The 18,469-nt window shown below is 40.5% G+C and overlaps 1 protein-coding gene across 3 annotated transcripts in view; it reads left to right on the forward strand.

Annotated features, from left to right (window-relative positions):
- zfpm1 (zinc finger protein, FOG family member 1) overlaps window positions 1-18,469 on the forward strand; it is a 215,345-nt gene that overhangs the window by 150,370 nt on the left and 46,506 nt on the right. For all 3 annotated transcript variants that reach the window (XM_072279737.1, XM_072279739.1, XM_072279738.1), the window contains exon 4: window positions 7,081-7,217. In XM_072279737.1, the coding sequence (XP_072135838.1) occupies window positions 7,081-7,217 (137 nt within the window). The remainder of the gene's footprint in view (window positions 1-7,080; window positions 7,218-18,469) is intronic.

Raw genomic sequence — 18,469 nt, forward strand, 5'->3', positions numbered from 1 at the left:
GCCTGGAGTTGATACCTCGGGGAAGTCAAGTTTAGCTTGTGGAGAAGAGATCAATGAACCAAGTGGTTAAAAGGTTAAGTGACTTTACAGCTGGTGGAATTCACAGCTTGGTGATGCAAGTTTTATAGTTAATGTTGTGTTTGACTTTATTTATCTTTAAATGTGAAGCAGCATTATATATTATCACGTGACAGTGTGCATTTAAGAATTGAGTGAAATATGAGTTATGACTTTGATACAATAACACTACTTATAGAAGATTATGGCCTTCATTAAAGGATATCCTCCATTTTAATTCTGCCTCTGTTTTTTTTAATGCAAGTAGCAGTACAAAGTAAGCTGTAGACCCTGTACATACCTGTTTAACAACACTGCAGCACACACAACTGGCCTTTTCTTGTGTAAAGCTGATGTAGTCGGGCCCTAGCTGCTACTGATTTGGAAGCAGTAAATCTGTGACCAAAATGGTGGTCGATACACTGGTTAACACACCTCTGCAAATGCTGATTTTTGTTAACGTGACAATTGACGTTTGTAGCTAATGCACAATATGGAGAGCTGTTTCATTGCAAAAAAAAATACTGTTAGCTCAGTTTTGTATTAATGCCAGTGAAAATATTTTGAGATCACATTAGAAAATTTCATTTGTTTATCACAGTTATCCTGTTTGCTTTCTTAGAACAAAGACACACAAGTGGTCATAAAACAGTTTGACAACTCAGTTGGGGAAAGTGGTTAAAGTGTCATTGCAGTAGCAGGAGAACCATTCTCTGTTGGCCAGGAAGGCTTGTTTATCTTTAACAGAGCATTTTGCTCTGGTGGGGTTTGATATATGGAAGATAGATTAGTGTTTTGACATGGAGCATGTCGAACAAACATTCTTATCTCTGCACCATAGTATCCTGACCTGAAATGAGTGATGAACTAAGGACAGGACTAGGTGCAGCACGGGAGGAGATGTTGTGATCAGTTCAAGGGTATGTTACTTAGTGGAGCTCTTTAGAAAGAGTTAATCATGTCTCTTAAAATTAAAATGGGTCCCTGCAATTCCTTGCACATTATTTCTAATAGTTGGCTTGCAGGGTGATGCAGTCTCCGCTGTTTATCATTGAGGCACTTAAGGCTAAAATGAAACATGTGGTTGCTGTTCCAGTGAAGTAATGAACTGCCGCAAGTTATTTTTGTTCCCTGTAGCAATAGCATTATGTCAGTACGGCATTCCTTTCATTTCAGTGAGTTTAAAAGATATTTGGTTTAAAAAAACTGCTGACTCATTTTCCATAGTAGTGCAGGCTGAGGAGTGGATCAGATATAAGGTCAAGGTCTGAGAGCAGGAGTGGAGCAAAAAGCAAGGGCTATTTAAAGAACGACTAAAATACTTCAGGTAGAGCAAGCTATGTATCGTACTGGACCAAGTAGCTGAAAATAAATAGCTGTTCACAGTGTGTTGGTAAAGTCCTTACCCGTTCCTGCTGATGGATTAGAGTTCATTTGGTGGTAAAGCTCCTGCGTCTGCATCTGATCGAAGCTGTTCATGATTTTTGCACTGCTTTGTCCTCTCATTTGTGTTGGGTATAGTTTGTAAAGCATTGAAAAGCAGTGGCTTTGCACATCAAACACGACATTTGTGCCAGAGAGTAAGACAGAAACACGGCCATATTGGCAAAAGTAAAGCCTTGACATTATGACCCACCTAGCTCGTATTCAAATTCTAACAGGGCTTGTGCTAAAATAATTGTCTCATATCTAAAATGGAACAGAATATTGGGAGGTATTCTTTAAAACCTAAAACTTATATTTTGAAGCACCAGATTAGAGATGACTAACGATTCCTGATTCATTGCATTTCTCTGGCATGATGGCTATTTGTTTTCATCAGTGTAAATCTGGCTGTTTTTCAGCCAGTGTTTCAACTGGGAAGAATTCCACATTTGAATTAAATGTAATGCTGTACAGGGAGTGGTTATATTTTTAAAGGGAAATGGGTGGTAAATCTTGCAGAAATACCATCTAGAAATTTTATAGCAGATAAAACTGGAAAAGTTTTTTCCCTTAAGTGGCAGCTGCTTCTGAAGTTGTCTCCACCTTGAAATCAGGCCTCAGTAAAGTTCTGCATTGTAAAGACTGTCCCGTTCATGTGGATTGCATTTTCAAATGTTAGTTAAGTGAGTTTCACTCTTTCCCAATCATACCTCCGATTGGCCTGTGAAATGTAATTGCTGCCTGTTGGAGTCAAATAGGCTAACAAACTGTGGTTGCAGTTCTATCAAGCGACAATAAAGCTGTAACCTCTGCTACCTGTTACCAGGAACTCTGTTCATTCTTTCTGGAGGGATTATCTATTCCTACGTCGTATCTTCCTATCTCTAGTTTAGGTACTTTAAATTGAGAACTAAGTTAATACATCTATCCTAGAAATGGGACGAATTGAAGTAAGAATTGTTGGGAGCAAAGGGTCCTTATAAACTAGTGTCCTTGTAGGGGTTCAGTTTTTATAAATAGATTCTGAAGACTTCCTTATCTAACCCTCAGGCTTGCCCAGCTCATGTTCGTCTAGGGGAATCAGCCTTCGGCCCTGCCAAACTGGGTAATCACGTTTGTGTGGATGCTGTGTAATGTACCCCTAGTTACAAACGCACAATGCAAAATATCAAACAGTACACCATGTGCAATTAAATGAGTGAACTTTATGAATCTTAATATGAATATAGGGTTAGTAATAAAAATTTTAAAAAAGTCCCAATTCAATTCAAAGTCACATTGGAGCTCACTCAGTAGTCCTTCTTCCACCATCGATCTCCTCCGAGCATCACCGACCTTCGGACCCTCAGATCCCAGTCCACTCTGTCTGGTGGTCTACCAGCTCTCTCCACACGTGTCTTCCCTCTTCATCTCTTTTCGACAAAAGACCACGAGAAAATAACTTTCCAGACTCACAAGACACAGCAACAATCTCTTATTGGCTAACATGCATCCCGTTATCTCCAGCCATAACCCAAACATTGCTGCTACAGAGAAACTGTTACCACAGCAGTGAACATTACAAAGAAGCCATTATATTAGCAGTGAAACCTTACAGCGTGTTACACTTATCATACAAGGTATATTTGTAGCTGTTTATTCTTGACGTGTGTGTGTCACTCGCAATGTTGGAATTTATTACCCGCTCCCAGATGCCTTACAATGAGGAGTCAACAAGGAGTCAACAACGTTAGTCCATGCAGAGTCCATAAAGGATTTGCAGAAGCTGGAAATCTGAAATAAAATAGAAAACACTGGAAGCACAGGTCAGCCCAGCTGAAGGCTTTTTAGTATTTTCTGTTTTTATTTTGGATATAGGCCAGAGTGGGTAAGGAAGACGGAGTTCCATTCCTAAATGTTGTGAAAACACTAGTTCAGTAGACTTACTGTTACTGCCACCAATCTTTTCTTTAAATCCTTGGTTTATTTAATTCATTTAAACTTCCCCAGCTGCCTAGGTGGAAGTTAAACTGATTTCTCGAGTATCAGTGGCCCAGAACTCTGGCTGCTGGTCCCATAACTGAACCATTTCCCCTATCACATCTTGTGAGAAATGGGTAACCTAAGTACCCAAGTGACTGACAATAAAATAAACATGAAGTCTTTAACAAATTTTCATAGTTGCTTCAGCTGTCTATTTTAAGAATGAAATGAAAGCAAGTGCTATAATAGAAATACTGTTGAAGCCATTGTCAAATTCAGTAAAACTTAGTGATTTCTGTAAAATAATCAGAGCTGTTCAGAAAACAACCCAAGCAATGCAAACATTATAAATATCTGAATAGTGAGTAGAGAAGTTTCATTATAAAACTTTCATCCCCTTTCACTCTTTACTTAAGAGTTATTACCAAAAGAAATGTATATTCATGGAAGAGGGGATTCTGTGTAAGCTTTGATTTGCCAGCACGTGGTAAGAGTGGGCTCCCTCACCTCTGCCCCTCTGACCCTCAACAAAGGTGCCCTTCAGAGCTGTGTCCTAAGCCCCCTCCTTTACTCTCTGTATACTGTGTCACCATCCACAGCTCAAATCTGCTAATTAAATTTGCTGACAACATGACGCTGATTGGCCAAATCTCAAATAATAATGAGCCTACAGAGAAGAAGTCACCACCCTGACACAGTGAAGTCAAGAAGACAGCCTCTCCCTCAATGTCGCAAAAACAAAGGAGCTGGTTGTAGACTACAGGAGGAATGGAGACAGGCTAGCCCCTATTGACATCAATGGATCTGGGGTTGAGAGGGTGAACAGCTTTAAGTTCCTCGGCATAAACATCACAGAGGATCTCAACTGGTCTGTACAATACACTTGTGCAATACTCAGTACAACAGTGCTTCTTTCACATCAGACGATTGAAGAAGTTTGGTGTTAGCACCCAAATCCTAAGAACTTTTTACAGGGGCACGATTGAGAGCATCCTGACTGGCTGCATACTGCCTGGTATGGGAGCCTCCCTTAATCACAGCCCAGCGCATCTGTAGATGTGAACTTCCCACTATTCAGGACATTTAGAAAGACAGGTGCATAAAAAGGGCCCAAAGGATCATTGGGGACCCAAGTCACTCCAACCACAAACTGTTTCAGCTGCTACCATCCAGGAAATGATACCACAGCATAAAAGTCAGGGCCAACAGGCTCCGGGACAGCTTCTTCCACCAGGCCATCAGACTGCTTAACTCATGCTGACACAACTGTATTTCTGTGTTATATTGACTATACCACACTTGGAGTACTGTCTCCAGTTCTGGTTGTCTCACTATAGGAAGGATGTGGAAGCATTGGAAAGGGTACAGAGGAGATTTACCAGGATGCTGCCTGGTTTAGAGAGTATGTATTATGATCAGAGATTAAGGGAGCTAGGGCTTTACTCTTTGGAGACAAGGAGGATGAGAGGAGACATTATAGAGGTATACAAGATATTAAGAGGAATAGATAGAGTGGACAGCCAGCGCCTCTTTCCCAGGGCACCACTGCTCAATACAAGAGGACATGGCTTTAAAGTAAGGGGTGTGAAGTTCGAGGGGGATATTAGAAGAAGAGTTTTTACTCAGAGAGTGGTTGGTGTGTGGAATGCACTGCCTGAGTCAGTGGTGGAGGCAGATACACTCGTGAAGTTTAAGAGACTACTAGACAGGCATATGGAGGAATTTAAGGCGGGGGTTTATATGGGAAGCAGGGCTTAAGGATCAGCACAACACTGTGGGCCAAAGGGCCTGTGCTGTGCTGTACTGTTCTATGTTCTATCCTGTTGTACACATTATTTATTATAAATTGCACATTGCACATTTAGACGGAGACACAATGTAAAGATTTTTACTTGTATGTGGAGGTTGTAAGTAATAAAGTTAATTCATTTCAATTAAAAAAAAATTGGCTTAACCACAAGGTTGTAAGCTGTGGGAAATGTAAATCAAAAATACTGCAGATGCTGGAAATCTCAACTAAAGCCAGAAAATGGCAGTAATCAGGTGACATCGGTAAAAAGTGAAACAGTTAATATTTTAGGTCAAAGACCCTTAATCAGAAGTTGAAAATATTTTGTGGACTGAAGGAGGGATGGTCAGTATAATTCCAACAATTATTGCTCAGTCCACTGCTCTTGCATATTTACCTAAATAAGGTGAATTTCAGAATTAGATGTAAAATGTCAAAATATACTATCAAAGTTTTGACTGACATTGAGGAAGATAACAATTGATTTACAATATGGCATAGGCCAGCAGAATGGCAGTCAGGTAGCATTTAATACAGAGATTGTGAAAAAGATGCATTTTGGAAGAAAGGATTGAACGAGCCGTCATAAACTATAAAACAATCCTATTGAGGGAACAGTAACAATGTTAATATGAATTATGTCTTTGAAGGTGGCAGGACATATTAGTTCTCAGTGTGTATGGCATCTTTGGCTTTGTAATTTTGGTATTACATGGAAAAGCAAGAAAGTTACGCTAAATCGTTATAAAGATCTGGTTATATCACGATTCTGGTTGGCACATTTTAGGAACGCCAGGAAGATCTTTGAGGTGCTCCCAAGATGATTTTCCAAAAGGGTTCCCGTGTTGAAGGATTTTATCTATGGTTTGGTTGGAGAGGCTGGGTTGGTTCTTCTTGAAACAGAAAACATTGAGGAGGGGTGGGGGGTGGTAAGTAGGAGAGGAATGGGTGGGTTGATAAGTTAAACTAAAGTAGGAAAAGCAGATCTGCTGTCATGATTTAGGGGAAGTGATACAGTGCAGAAGAGCGTTTCTGTGCAGTGAGTGGTAATGATCTAGAACTTGGTGTTGGGTGTGGAGATTATCAATGATTTTGGAAGAAAATAGGATGGGCATGACAAACTAAACTTGCTGGGCTTTGAGAATAAAGCAGGGAGATGGGATTGACAAGGCTGCTCTACGGACTGACCTGCTAAGTTCCTGAATTTGTCTGTGTTACTCTGGGTTTCCAACATCTGCAGAATCTCTTATGTTTGTGAACTAAATAACTTCCTTCTGTGCCATAATGGTTCTGTAACTGGTGCAAATGTTATTGACTAATGCTAAGTATTCTCTTTTATATAAAACAGACAAAACTGGTATAGAGCAAAGTTCTGTCTCTAGTGAATTCAATGAATGAAAGTTGAACAATCCTTAAATCTCTGTTTTCTGTACAGGATACAACAGCAAACAAAATTCCCGTACACTGCAAAATCTTGTAGTAAATTCTAATGATGTGTTTAAAAGGAAATAAACAATGATGTGATCATTTATAGGCCATTCATCCCTTCGATCTTCATTTTCTAAAGCGTGTTTGGAGGTATGATACCTGCAGTACATGACCCATTCCCATTAATTATTATTAGATTATGGCAGAGTGTGGAGAGAGACTTAAAATGCTGTCTCTACTTGTGGTAGCTCAAAAATAGTATTTTGTTTCAGGCTGTTTTTAAGCGGTGTAGAAAACTGTTATAAAGTATCTTCCGACTTTCTTTCAATTTTGTGTTGCTTTGAAGGAATACTTTTTGTAGATTGCATCTAATAAATGAGACATGTTAAAATGAATCTATTTAAATTTCATTTCATCAGAGTCTTTGGAACTACATCACCTGGATAGTGAAGTGCAAGTGCGCGCGTGTCATAACCTGGCAAAAGGATTATCGTGGGGTCCATATGAGGGGTCGATGAACAGCAGTAACAAAAATACTCCAGAAAGTGACAAGACGGTAGGTTTTTTTTTATATTCTGTTTTCCTTTCTGAATAATGCTGATGTGCTTATCTGGCAACCTGGTAATTCTGAATGCATGAGCTTTGATTTATACTGTATGTAGTATGATTATTGCAAATCAGGTTAAGAAAATAATTGCTTGTATCTCCATAAGTTGAGTGTGTCAAGCAACTGATGGAGATGCTCAATTTTTGGAGGGCTCTCAAAACTTTCTCCATAACATAATTTGCAATGACTATTCTAGATGTAAATATGACTCCTAAGCTATTTCACAAAGACAGTGGATATATATGAGCACTATGGTCAACACATTGTTGGTGTCGTACCTAGGTTTTTTTCTCAATTAAAAGAAGGTGCTCAAAGTGTTAGAATTTTCATTGTACTTAAGATGGATTATGTTGTGGTTTAAATTTTTTTTGAATTAATTGTATTGCTTTCAATTTTGTTCCAATTGTCTGCTTCACAGCATTTAATTGTTCACAATTTGGCACTTATTTGCAGTTGAAGGGCACAGAAATTGTGCTCATGGTGAGAGGGTTGTTTTCTAAGGTTGAGCTTATAAAGTAGCATGTAGTGAGATTTTCATTCAAATAAATAAAGCTGCAGATTTTGCAGCCATGCAACAATCACATCCTTTCCTGAAATTTTAGCATCATCTTTGACTCATTTTCTTCAGGTGATATATGTATTTTTAAATTATTATTATTATTAGCTAACTTTCTAAGCTTTTTTAAAGCAAGGATGGATGGATTTAATCTTCATATAAATAATATTCAATTGCAAATGCAATTTATTTATACGGCCATGCCAGTGACGTTGCTTAGGTGTGTTGGAATGGAAAAAGGATAACACCACAGTCTCAAAAGTCTGATGTGATAGTAATGAGAATGCAGATTTATAGCACAAAAACTTGATTTCTAGTCAGGTGTTGTGAAGCCGTTGAATTGTTTGGTCAAGGGACTATTAGTGCATTTCATCTTATGGGGTACAGATTCCTTTGAATTGGAATTAGAAAAATCGCAGTTATTTAATAGGACTGGATGCTAGAAATATTGTGATGGATTTGATTGTGGGATGGCTTTCAGAATTTCTGAGAAAAAAAAACAACCTTGACCTGTACCAGCAGGTGTAATTTACAGATATTGTTTATTTTGGGTTGCTGTGAATCTGCATGATACAACTCATTGCTTTTAAAAATGATACATCCTTGAATACTTGAACAGTAAAATTCTCCATGGTCCCACTTAAGGAGAGGATGTTGATTGGATGAATAAATATATCTGTGCAGGTATAATGTGATCAATGTGCCTAGCCAACTTTTTCACTTTTGAGTAGTAGTGCAATCACTCGAGTCAAGTATGAATTTCTCCTAAGGCAAGGGTTCCTAACCTGGGATCCATGGACCCCTTGCTCAATAATCTTGGTCCATGGCATCAAGAAGGTTAGGGGCCCCTGTCCTAAGGGGTTGTCTATTGGTGGGTCCTCAGCTGGCTGTAATGGCTGTTTAAGGATCCACGTGTTCTGCTCCAGTGTGGACAAGTTGTTGGGTATGTATTAGGGGATAGAAATGTCACTAAGCGTAAGAAACACACACAAAATGCTGGAGGAACTCAGCAGGCCAGGCACCACATATGGAAAAGAGTACAATTGACATTTTGGGTGGAGACTCTTCTGCAGGACTGGAGAAAAAAAAAGCTGAGGAGTAGATTTAAAAGGTGGGAGGGAGGGGAAAGAGAAACACAAGGTGACAAGTGAAACGTGAAGGGGGAGGGATGAAGTAAAGAGCTGGGAAGTTGATTGGTGCAGGAGATACAGGGCTGGAGATGGGGGGAGTCTGATAGAAGAGGGCAGAAGGCCATGGAAGAAAGAAAGGGGGGAAGAGCACCAGAGGAAGGAAATTGGCAGGCAAGGAGATGAGGTGAGAGAGGGTAAAGGGGATGGGGAATTGTAAAGGAGAAGGGTGTGTGGAGGAGGTTTGAGAAATCGATGTTCATGCCATCAGATTGGAGATTACCCAAACAGAATATAAAGTGTTGTTCCTCCAACCTAAGTGTGGCCTCATCACAACAGTGGAGGAGGCTGTGGATATGCATATCAGAATGGGAAGTAGAATTAAAATGGGTGGCCACAGGGAGATCCTGCTTTTTCTGGTAGATGGAACGTGGGTGCTTGGTGAAGCGGTCTCCCAATCTATGACGAGTCTCACCGATATACAGCTGAGCAGTTCACCATGCTCTGAGAGGAGAGGTTTGGTAGCCATTTGAAGTGCAAGTATTAATGTATTTTCATCATTCCAGGGAATTAGCAAATAATTTCTGAGTTTAGTACCCAAGTTGTGTCAACAGTGCAATGACACACACAATTTTTGTCTTTATGTTCGTAGGGATACTATAGATGTTAAGTTAGAGAATGTGTGCATCATTGACTGGGCTGAGGTCTATTTCTCATCCCAAGTATCACGTGAGAAGTTGGTGGAAACCTGCCTTCCTGAATCTTTCTAAGGGTCCAAGTTTTCCCACTAAGTTTTTCATTTGGAAATTACAGAATTTAATCCCAGCTATGAAGAAGCAACAATTTATTTCCATGTTAGGGTGAAGAGTGACTTGGAGCAGAAACTTCAGGAAGTGCTGTTGCTAAAACTTTGCCTTCAACATTCTTCATGGGGTTTGGGTTGTAGGTGTGGAAGCTGCTTGACAAGGGAGAAACGTTGCCAAGTAATTGATGTGCATGATGTGCATACTGCAAAGAATGTGCTGGTGACAGAGGGAATGAATATTTAATGTAATGACTGACCGTGGGTGCTGTTAAGCTTCATTTGAACGCTCATCCAGGGACATTTTTCTCTATTTAACTAATAAATCCTTCCTAGATATTTTGCTTTATCTGATGTACTTTAACACACTCTGTATTGATATTTTTCTTTGCTCTGCTCCCAATAATGGTGAAATCTTCCTCAGCTTTGCAGCCTCCCTGCTTCATTAACTTTGTATAATTGTGGGTGTTACAAGGGTGGGTGTGGTAACATTGAATTAGTACTCTCAAGCTTTGGCTATTGATCTTGGAATATGATTATGAAATTATTAAACAATTGGTGAAAATGTGATACTAGCATTCTTGGGGTTGAATTTTCCAGTCAAAGACAAATCCATGGCAATATGCTACCACTTTTCTATTTTCATTATTTTTGTTGCCAGCTTTTCCAGAGAACTGCTTCAAAGGAATTGCTGCAATCTAAGTGGGTCATATCCACTGCCTTGCATTTATTAAGCTCCTTTATCACAACCTCAAAGTAAGCCAGTAAATTAGACTGACAAAACTACCTTGTCATAATCTTATTTTGGATGGCTTTTATGACTATTTCTATGCAAATGATTTCAATGAATACATTGCTATTTTACCAAGTGTTTCAGCAGCTTCATGCTCTTTCTCAGAGTCAGGTTTTCCAGTGCTTTATGCATGATTTATATCAAAATCACCAGTCTGTAGTTCACTGCTTCACAATTTCTGTATTTTTTTCTCAATAGGAGCAGTACTTGCCTTTTACCCATACACTACATTACTGATAGAATTTTGAAAATTGCGTTTCAGTTTTCAGATCCTCATGTGCATCTTATTAGGCCCTTGATTACTATAAATGTGCAGCTGTTGGACATAAATACAGTTAGTAAAATGGGTTCTATTTCCAGATCAAGTATGTAACTACTTAATCAAAAATGACTGCAAGGTTATTTTTCAGTCTCTGCATCAGTTGTTATGCCCTCATCCAATCCCGTTGTTGATGACCTTACTCCGTCCCTGGTTTCTTGCCATGTTTAATTTAATGATTCATTTTACTGGTTTACTAACTAGCTGCATTCTAGACCCAAGCATAAATTTGATACACAATTCAATTATTTGCGATCATTTTCCTGTTTCTGAAATTTACCGAAGTATTATAGTTCCATTATTATAATTCAGTACGAAGTTTAGGGATTCAGAAACTGCTTTTGGTGGATTTCAGTGTCAAGCAATATTTTTGTGAAGGATGCTGATGGTGATTGACAGCATCATGTTAATTTATAACTGTGCTGTTTGATCAAGAAGAACTTCATTGTGGTCTGTAATCATTGATGAACAACCTGAGTGATTCTTTCTTCCCCACTTTAAGTAAACCAGCTCATAACTCAACATCAATCTTTTCTCCATTTTATAAATATATTTGATTCCATTTCGCATTGACCAAACTTTATAAACTGGAAGCATCAACTCCCTTGTCTTAATTGCCTAGTTATTTTATCTTCTTCTTGACATGCATTTCTCCACTATCTCCAGGAATCTGAAAAGGTGCAGAAGAGATTCACCAGGATGTTGCCTGGGATGGAGTGTTTCAGTTGTGAGCAGAGACTGGAGAGGCTGGGTCTGTGTATTCTGGAGCAGAGAAGGTTAAGAAGGGACATGACAGAATTATGTAAAATATGAGGGATATAGGTGGGGTATATTCAAGGAACACTTGCACAGATTAGAGGTAGATAAAACCAGAAGACATAGATTTAGACTAAGGAGTAAGTGATTCAGAGGGGATCTGAGAGAGGACCTTTTTCCTCCAGAGATTGAGTACACCATGTGAGACAGTGGTTGAAAGTTCAAAGTAAATTTGTTATCAAACTACATATGTTGCCATATACAACCCTGAAATTTATTGCCTTGCAGGTGTACTGAATAAATCCATAGAACCATAACAGAATCAATGAACCACACCAACTTGGGCATTCAACCAGTGTGCAAAAGACACCAAACTGCGCAAATACAAAAAAAAAGAAATAATAATAATAAATAACTAAGCAATAAATATTGAGAACATGAGATGAAGAGTCCTTGAAAGTGAGTCCATAGGTTGTGGGACCATTTCAGTTATGGGGTAAGTGAAGCTGATTGAAGTTATCCCCTTTGGTTCAAGAAAATCATATTTAATATTTAAGACGTATCTAGAAAGAGGGCTTGTATCATCTGCGCAGAGAATACTGTGGATCAAGTGCTGGAAGCTATGATTAATACAAGCGAGTGTCCAGTGGTGACCATGAATATGATGGCCTGCTTGCAAGCTGAACAGCTCTTCTCCTAAGTGTCACATTGCTGTTAATCTACAAAACGGACTTGATGCTCTAAGAATTGTAAGTGTTACATTCAAAATCTAAGTTAAAGTTGCTGATGAATATAGAGCAGTTTGCTGTTGTCTTATAAAAGAAATACCACCATGAGGCCCCCAGGTCAGATTTTAATCATTATTTTACAGGAGGGGCCTTTGCCAATTCCTTAGAGATGTCCTAATTTGAAATGTAGTCATCGTATAGAATGAGTGGTGAAATATTTTGTGCCATGAAAACAAGAGAAACATTTTTAAAAAGTTGACCAAAGACTGGCTCCTTGTGGTTCATATGCTTTTAAAGTTTTAAGGTGCTATTCCTGGGGCAACAGATATATAGCAGAGACTTAGATATTTGTACAATGAGAAAGAAAATGATAATTAATAGACCATTTTATATAGTATGAAGACACATGTTTTTTTTGTTGTGAATCCTTTATCAGCTTGTGCACAAACACACACACTACTAGATATGCTTACTAAAACTGAACAGAGTGCAATGCTTGCTTGACGGCATATGTGAAACTGTATCTCATATTTGAGCTAGCTGAACACCACTAAACAAAGATTGAAGAAAGTCATAATTGAACAGCTGGACCTATTTCATTGTCACTCTGGCCATATCCACCCACTACTCCTAGTCAGAGGCATCCTTGTTTCTCTGGGTTAGTTCGATTGAAAATAATAATGTTTCATTACACAATAATAGGCTCTGGCAGAGATATTTTAAACATCCTTGGGCACATGTGAGATGCTAGATGACAAGCGAACTAATATCCAAAATATCAGGGGTTCCCAACCTGTAGTCCGCAGACCCCCCCCCCGGTTAATGATAAGGTACATGGCAAAAAAAAAGGGTCGGGAACCCCTGCTCTAGATAGACGATGGCTAATGTTCTACCATTGTTCAAAGACAATGAGGAAGTCTCTAAACATAAGCCAAGAAAGTATAGGTCAGTGCCATGAGCCTGATGTCAGTCATGGCTAAATTATTGGGAAGTATTCTAAGGAAAAGAATATATAAGTATTAGATAGTCAGAGCCTGATTATGGATAGTCAATGTAGCTTTGTGCAAGGTAGGTCGTGATTAACCATCCTTATAGTTTTTTGAGGTTAGCAAGACAGTTGAAGGAAAGAAAGGTGGTGGACATTGTCTACATGAACTTTAGTAAGGCCTTTGACAAAGTTCTGTGTGGTCCAGAATGTAGGCATTCAGGATGAAGTAATAAATTAGATTATTGGCAGGTCTGAGAATGGTATCAGATGGTTGCCACTCTGACTGGAAATTTCTGACTAGTGATATTCTGCAGCGATCAGTGCTGGGTCCATTGTTGTTCATCATCTGTGTTAATAATTTAGATGATAATGTGGTCAACTGAATCAGCAACTTTGTGGATGATACCAAGACTGGGGGCATGGTGGACAACAAGGAAGGCCATTAAAGCCTGCAGCATAATCTCAACAGCTGGGAAAATGGCAGATGGAATTGTATTGCAGGCAAGTGTGAGGTGTTGCACTTGGAAGGACAAAACAGGGTAAAACTGACAGTGAGTGTGAGGGCTCTGAGGTGTGCCATGGAGCAAAGGGGTCTGGGAATACAGATCCATAATTCCTTGAAAGTAGCATCACAGGGTAGAAGGGTCTCGGCCTGAAACGTCGACTGCACCTCTTCCTAGAGATGCTGCCTGGCCTGCTGCGTTCACCAGCAACTTTGAAGTGTGTTGCTTGAATTTCCAGCATCTGCAGAATTCCTGTTGTTAGGGTAGTAAATGGAGCTTTTGGAATGTTGACTTTTATAAATCAGGGCATTGAGTACAGGAGTTGGGATGTTATGTTGAAATTGTATATGACATTGTTGATGCTAAATTTGCAATATTGAGTACCGTTCTGGTCACCTATCTACAGGAAAGATCCCAATAAGCTTGAAAGAGTGCAGAGAAAATTTACGAGGGTGTTGCCTAGACTTGAGGACCCAAGTTATAGGAAAAAGCTAAGTAAGTTCAAACTTTATTCTCTCTGAGCACAGGAGAATGAGGGGAGATTTAATAGATGTATAGAAAATTATAAGGAGTATAGATAGGGTGAATGCATGCAGGCTTTTTCTTCTCAAGTTGGGTGAAACTTTAGCTAGAAGTCGTAGGTTTTCAGTGAAAGGTAAAATATTCAAGAGGAACCAGAAGGAATCTATTTCATTCAGGGGGATGTGAGAATGATACAAGTTGACAGTGGATGTGGTAGATATGGGTTCTATTCTAGCATTTATAAGAAGTTTCTTATAGGTTCAGGGATAAGAGTGGAATAAAGGGCTAGGGTACACATACAGGTGGATGGGACTAGGCAGAAGACTGGGTCAGCACAGACTAGATGGGTTATACAGCTCTCATTACATGTACATGCAGGTTAGCGCTTTGAGTGATTATGCAGAAAGTTTGAAGTTAATAACTCATCGTCTGCTCTAGGCCACGAACTTATCAATCACCCCTGCTGTGGACGCTTTCTGGAGGTCCAAGATCCGTGTGCTCCACGACCGCTAGACTAAGTGTGTAAATGTAGGAGGGGACTATGTTGAAAAATAAATGTGCTAGGTTTTCTAATATTGACTCCTTCTATATTAGGTCACAAACTTATCAATCACCCTTTGTACATCTCTGGAGTTAGAAAATATGTGATAGCATTGCACCAGTGGTAGCTTTATTACTTCAAATAAGTAATCACTTTTTGTATATATTCCATATTAACATCAGTACAGCCGAAATTGTTACCCCCCTCCCCAAATATAAAAAACCTCATTTGGAGAGATTTCTGGAGTTTTATCAATGTCATGATATTTTCCATATTGTTCTATCAAATCAAAACAATCTTAAGGTTTTGTGATAGCATACAGAATTACAGTACAATAATTCAAATGTGGGGTTCCACACGGCCATAACCTAGGCCCCATTTGGTTGTAAAGTGAATATATTTAATCAAAGACTGCTTTCCATGCTTTGTTTTCCATACTTTCATAACCTATTGATAATCATAATAATTTTCCAAGTCTTCCACGTCTTCACCTGAACTTTCCACACTCTGAGGTGGATGCCTGGTTCTCACAGTCTGCCAGTCTACACATGTCAGTACACCTGAGGCCATTTGCAACACACATACATCTTGGGAGTGAACATTTTTTTGGACAGTTACAGGCCAGTAGATCCAGAACAGCATCGGGTGCTGGCTGGCCTTCCATCCAGTGCACCACCAACTGTTCAGCTTCCTCTTCTCTCTCCATCTTCTATTCTCTACCAACAGGGCTTGGCACGTGTGGGTCCTTCTCCAAACATCTTCTCCATATACCAGCCTGGTAGTTGGCTCACTGTGCATGTTTTGTTAAGCAGTCCTTGCATGGTGGGAGTTGATGACTTTCGATTTCACCTTTTTTGGCACGGAAAAGGTGATACCTGAGCTTATTGACCTTGGTGGTCGATGCTTTTGGGGCATACAAGAGAGAAAGAATATCCTCCATACGTAGACTGCGCCCTTGCGCCATCACTATGATGTGTCCAAATGAAGACCTGTCTGCTTTCAAGATGATCGCCCTCCCATTTGATTTCACTTCTCTCTTCTTACACATATCACTGAATGGTTTCAGCTTGTTGGTTTTCATTGGGTCGTGCTAGTAGGTCTTCCTCTAGTCTCGCGTCTTCTTTGCTAGTAGGTCTTCCTCTAGTCTCGCATCATTGAAAGTTGCATAGCATTGCTCACCAATCTCATATGTCTTCATCAGGTCGGAGGCAATGTCCTTGGGGGCTGCCTTTGCCGTAGAGATGCTAATGAGGTCCCGCTTCTCTGCAAATGGGTTGACCCATTCATGTATGAGGCTAACCACTGCTGAGACTGCTTCCTCATCTTTCTGGATTCTTGGCTGCTGTAGCTCCGCATGACAAAGCTCCGATTTGTTGCCTTGCACAATCTCCCTTAACTGTCCCAGGAATGCACTGCGGTGCTCAGCTGTTACTAGTGACGCTTGATAGCTCCAGCCTTCAGGCTGAACTGTGATGTGCCTCCAGGAGTCTGTGTGCTTTTGCTCACTGTGGCTTCAATAGCCTGGTCTATAGAGATCTGCTCGAAGGGGTTGTTACTTGACAGCTGCACTGAGAATTGGCCTGTCTTGAAGGCCTCATACACAGAAGGATTCTTCTCTGGGAGGTTCATCATCTGAGCAAAGTAAAGGGACAGGTACCTGGCATAATTCATCTTGTCATAGGCAAAGCACCATGGGATCATGGTTCTTATAGCATGGAGGTGCAACACCCAGTCCCCCTCACGAGAGGCGCGCAGAAGCCCAAGTACTACGTTCTCTACCATATACGTATGATATCCAGAATGCGGATAGCTCTCCATTGTTGTGACGGAGGTGTTCCAGAAAGTCTGTCCACAGGGTTATCAGCTCAGCTAAGAGTGGACTTTGCAGCAGATTGTTCAACTTCTGTTGGATCAAGTCACTGGCCATGTCGTTCACATGGTCTAAGAATGATTTGATCATCCCACTCCTCTGGAACGTTGTCCTCAACCCATGGTATGAACTCTGCCCATGCGAGTCTCATCGGTGCTTCATAGATGTAGTTGTGGACCCTGACAGCACGATTGTAGTGTTTATCATCAAGGACTCCATTGATGGACCCCTCTGCGACAGTTCCAGCCTCTATGCATACGTCCTTTAGACCAGCATCCCGAAATCGCTTTCCTGGGATGGCTAAGGCATTACATATGGTATGGAATGTCCCCATCCTGAGAAGAATGTTGGAGAAGTGCTCTTTGTGCTCCCAGGAAATTTCAGTGGCTTTTGCATAGAGTGCTTGATCCATGACTACCACGATTGTTTCTAGATGAAGTTCCTTCCTGATTAGCTCTGATTGGTTCAGGATTTCAAATGCTGTGGTCAGCTGTGTGGCTGGTGCTCAACCATGTCTTGTGAGATTGGTTCTTGGTCCCTGGTGCTGATATTAAAACCCGTCCAGCTTGGGATTGTCTGATTCTCTAGATCTGTTCGCCTTCCAAGTGTCCACACCAGGTTCTTCTTACAAGCAAGAAAGCTACCACCGCTGCAATGCTATCACATATTTTCTAGCAGTAGGGGTGTATACCTTGCCAAAAATCACTATAAGAATTATTCCCCCCAGCTGGTACCGGTGCCCAAATTTGGGGTCCTGGCTCACGGACTAAAGGGCCTGATTTTTGGGATAATTTCAGAACCTGACTCAGATTCATTGTCACTGATATATGTCACAAAGTTTGTTGCTATACAGTGCAGACATAAACATTTATAAATTTCATAAGTAAATAGTGTGGAAAAGCTATAATGTGTGTTCATGGGTTCATGGCTTGTTCCAAAATCTGGTATATGCTAGTACATGATTCCTTGTAGTGTAGGAGACTGAGGGATTACCTTGGAGATATAAGGGGTATCAATAGGGTGAGTGCACACAGACTTTTTCCCAGAGAAAGGGATTTAAAATACTAGAGGGTACATTCTCAACTTTAGAAGACATTGACTTTGCACGTGACCTCAGATTACTATCACATGCATTCCTTTAGTTGGACTCAGAGTCAGCCAGAGAAAGACTGAGACCATGACCCTCAATGTAGAGTCTCTTCCTCCCGTCAAGGCATATGGTGTCGACTTACCCAGCACTGGCAGATTCACCTAGCTGAGCGGCATCATTCGACAGGATGGTGGGACCAAGGACAACATCCAGTGCAAACTCACAAAGCTAGAAACATCTTCAGATCAATGAGTAACATATGGATATCAACCAGGTGCAGCGTCCACACCAAGGTGAAGCTCTGCCAGAGCTGCGTCTTCTCCACACTCCTGTATGGGTCAGAATGCGGGTGCAGGACAGAGAGTGACCTTGCCAAACTGTCGTCATTCCATACCCTGAGCCTCCAGGAGATCCTCTGTATTTTCTGGCCAAGAAAAGTCCCTAGCCTGGCCCTACTCCTTCAGTGGCATGGCCACAACCATCGGAAGGAAACGTTAGTGATGGATTGGGCACGTGATAAGAAGAGAGGCCAACTCAATCATCAAGGCAGCACTTCAATGGACCCCTGAAGGGCCGAGGAAACACGGGAGATCAAAGACAATTTGG

Source organism: Mobula birostris, chromosome 15, assembly GCF_030028105.1.
Source record: "Mobula birostris isolate sMobBir1 chromosome 15, sMobBir1.hap1, whole genome shotgun sequence".
NCBI classification, from domain to species: domain Eukaryota; kingdom Metazoa; phylum Chordata; class Chondrichthyes; order Myliobatiformes; family Myliobatidae; genus Mobula; species Mobula birostris.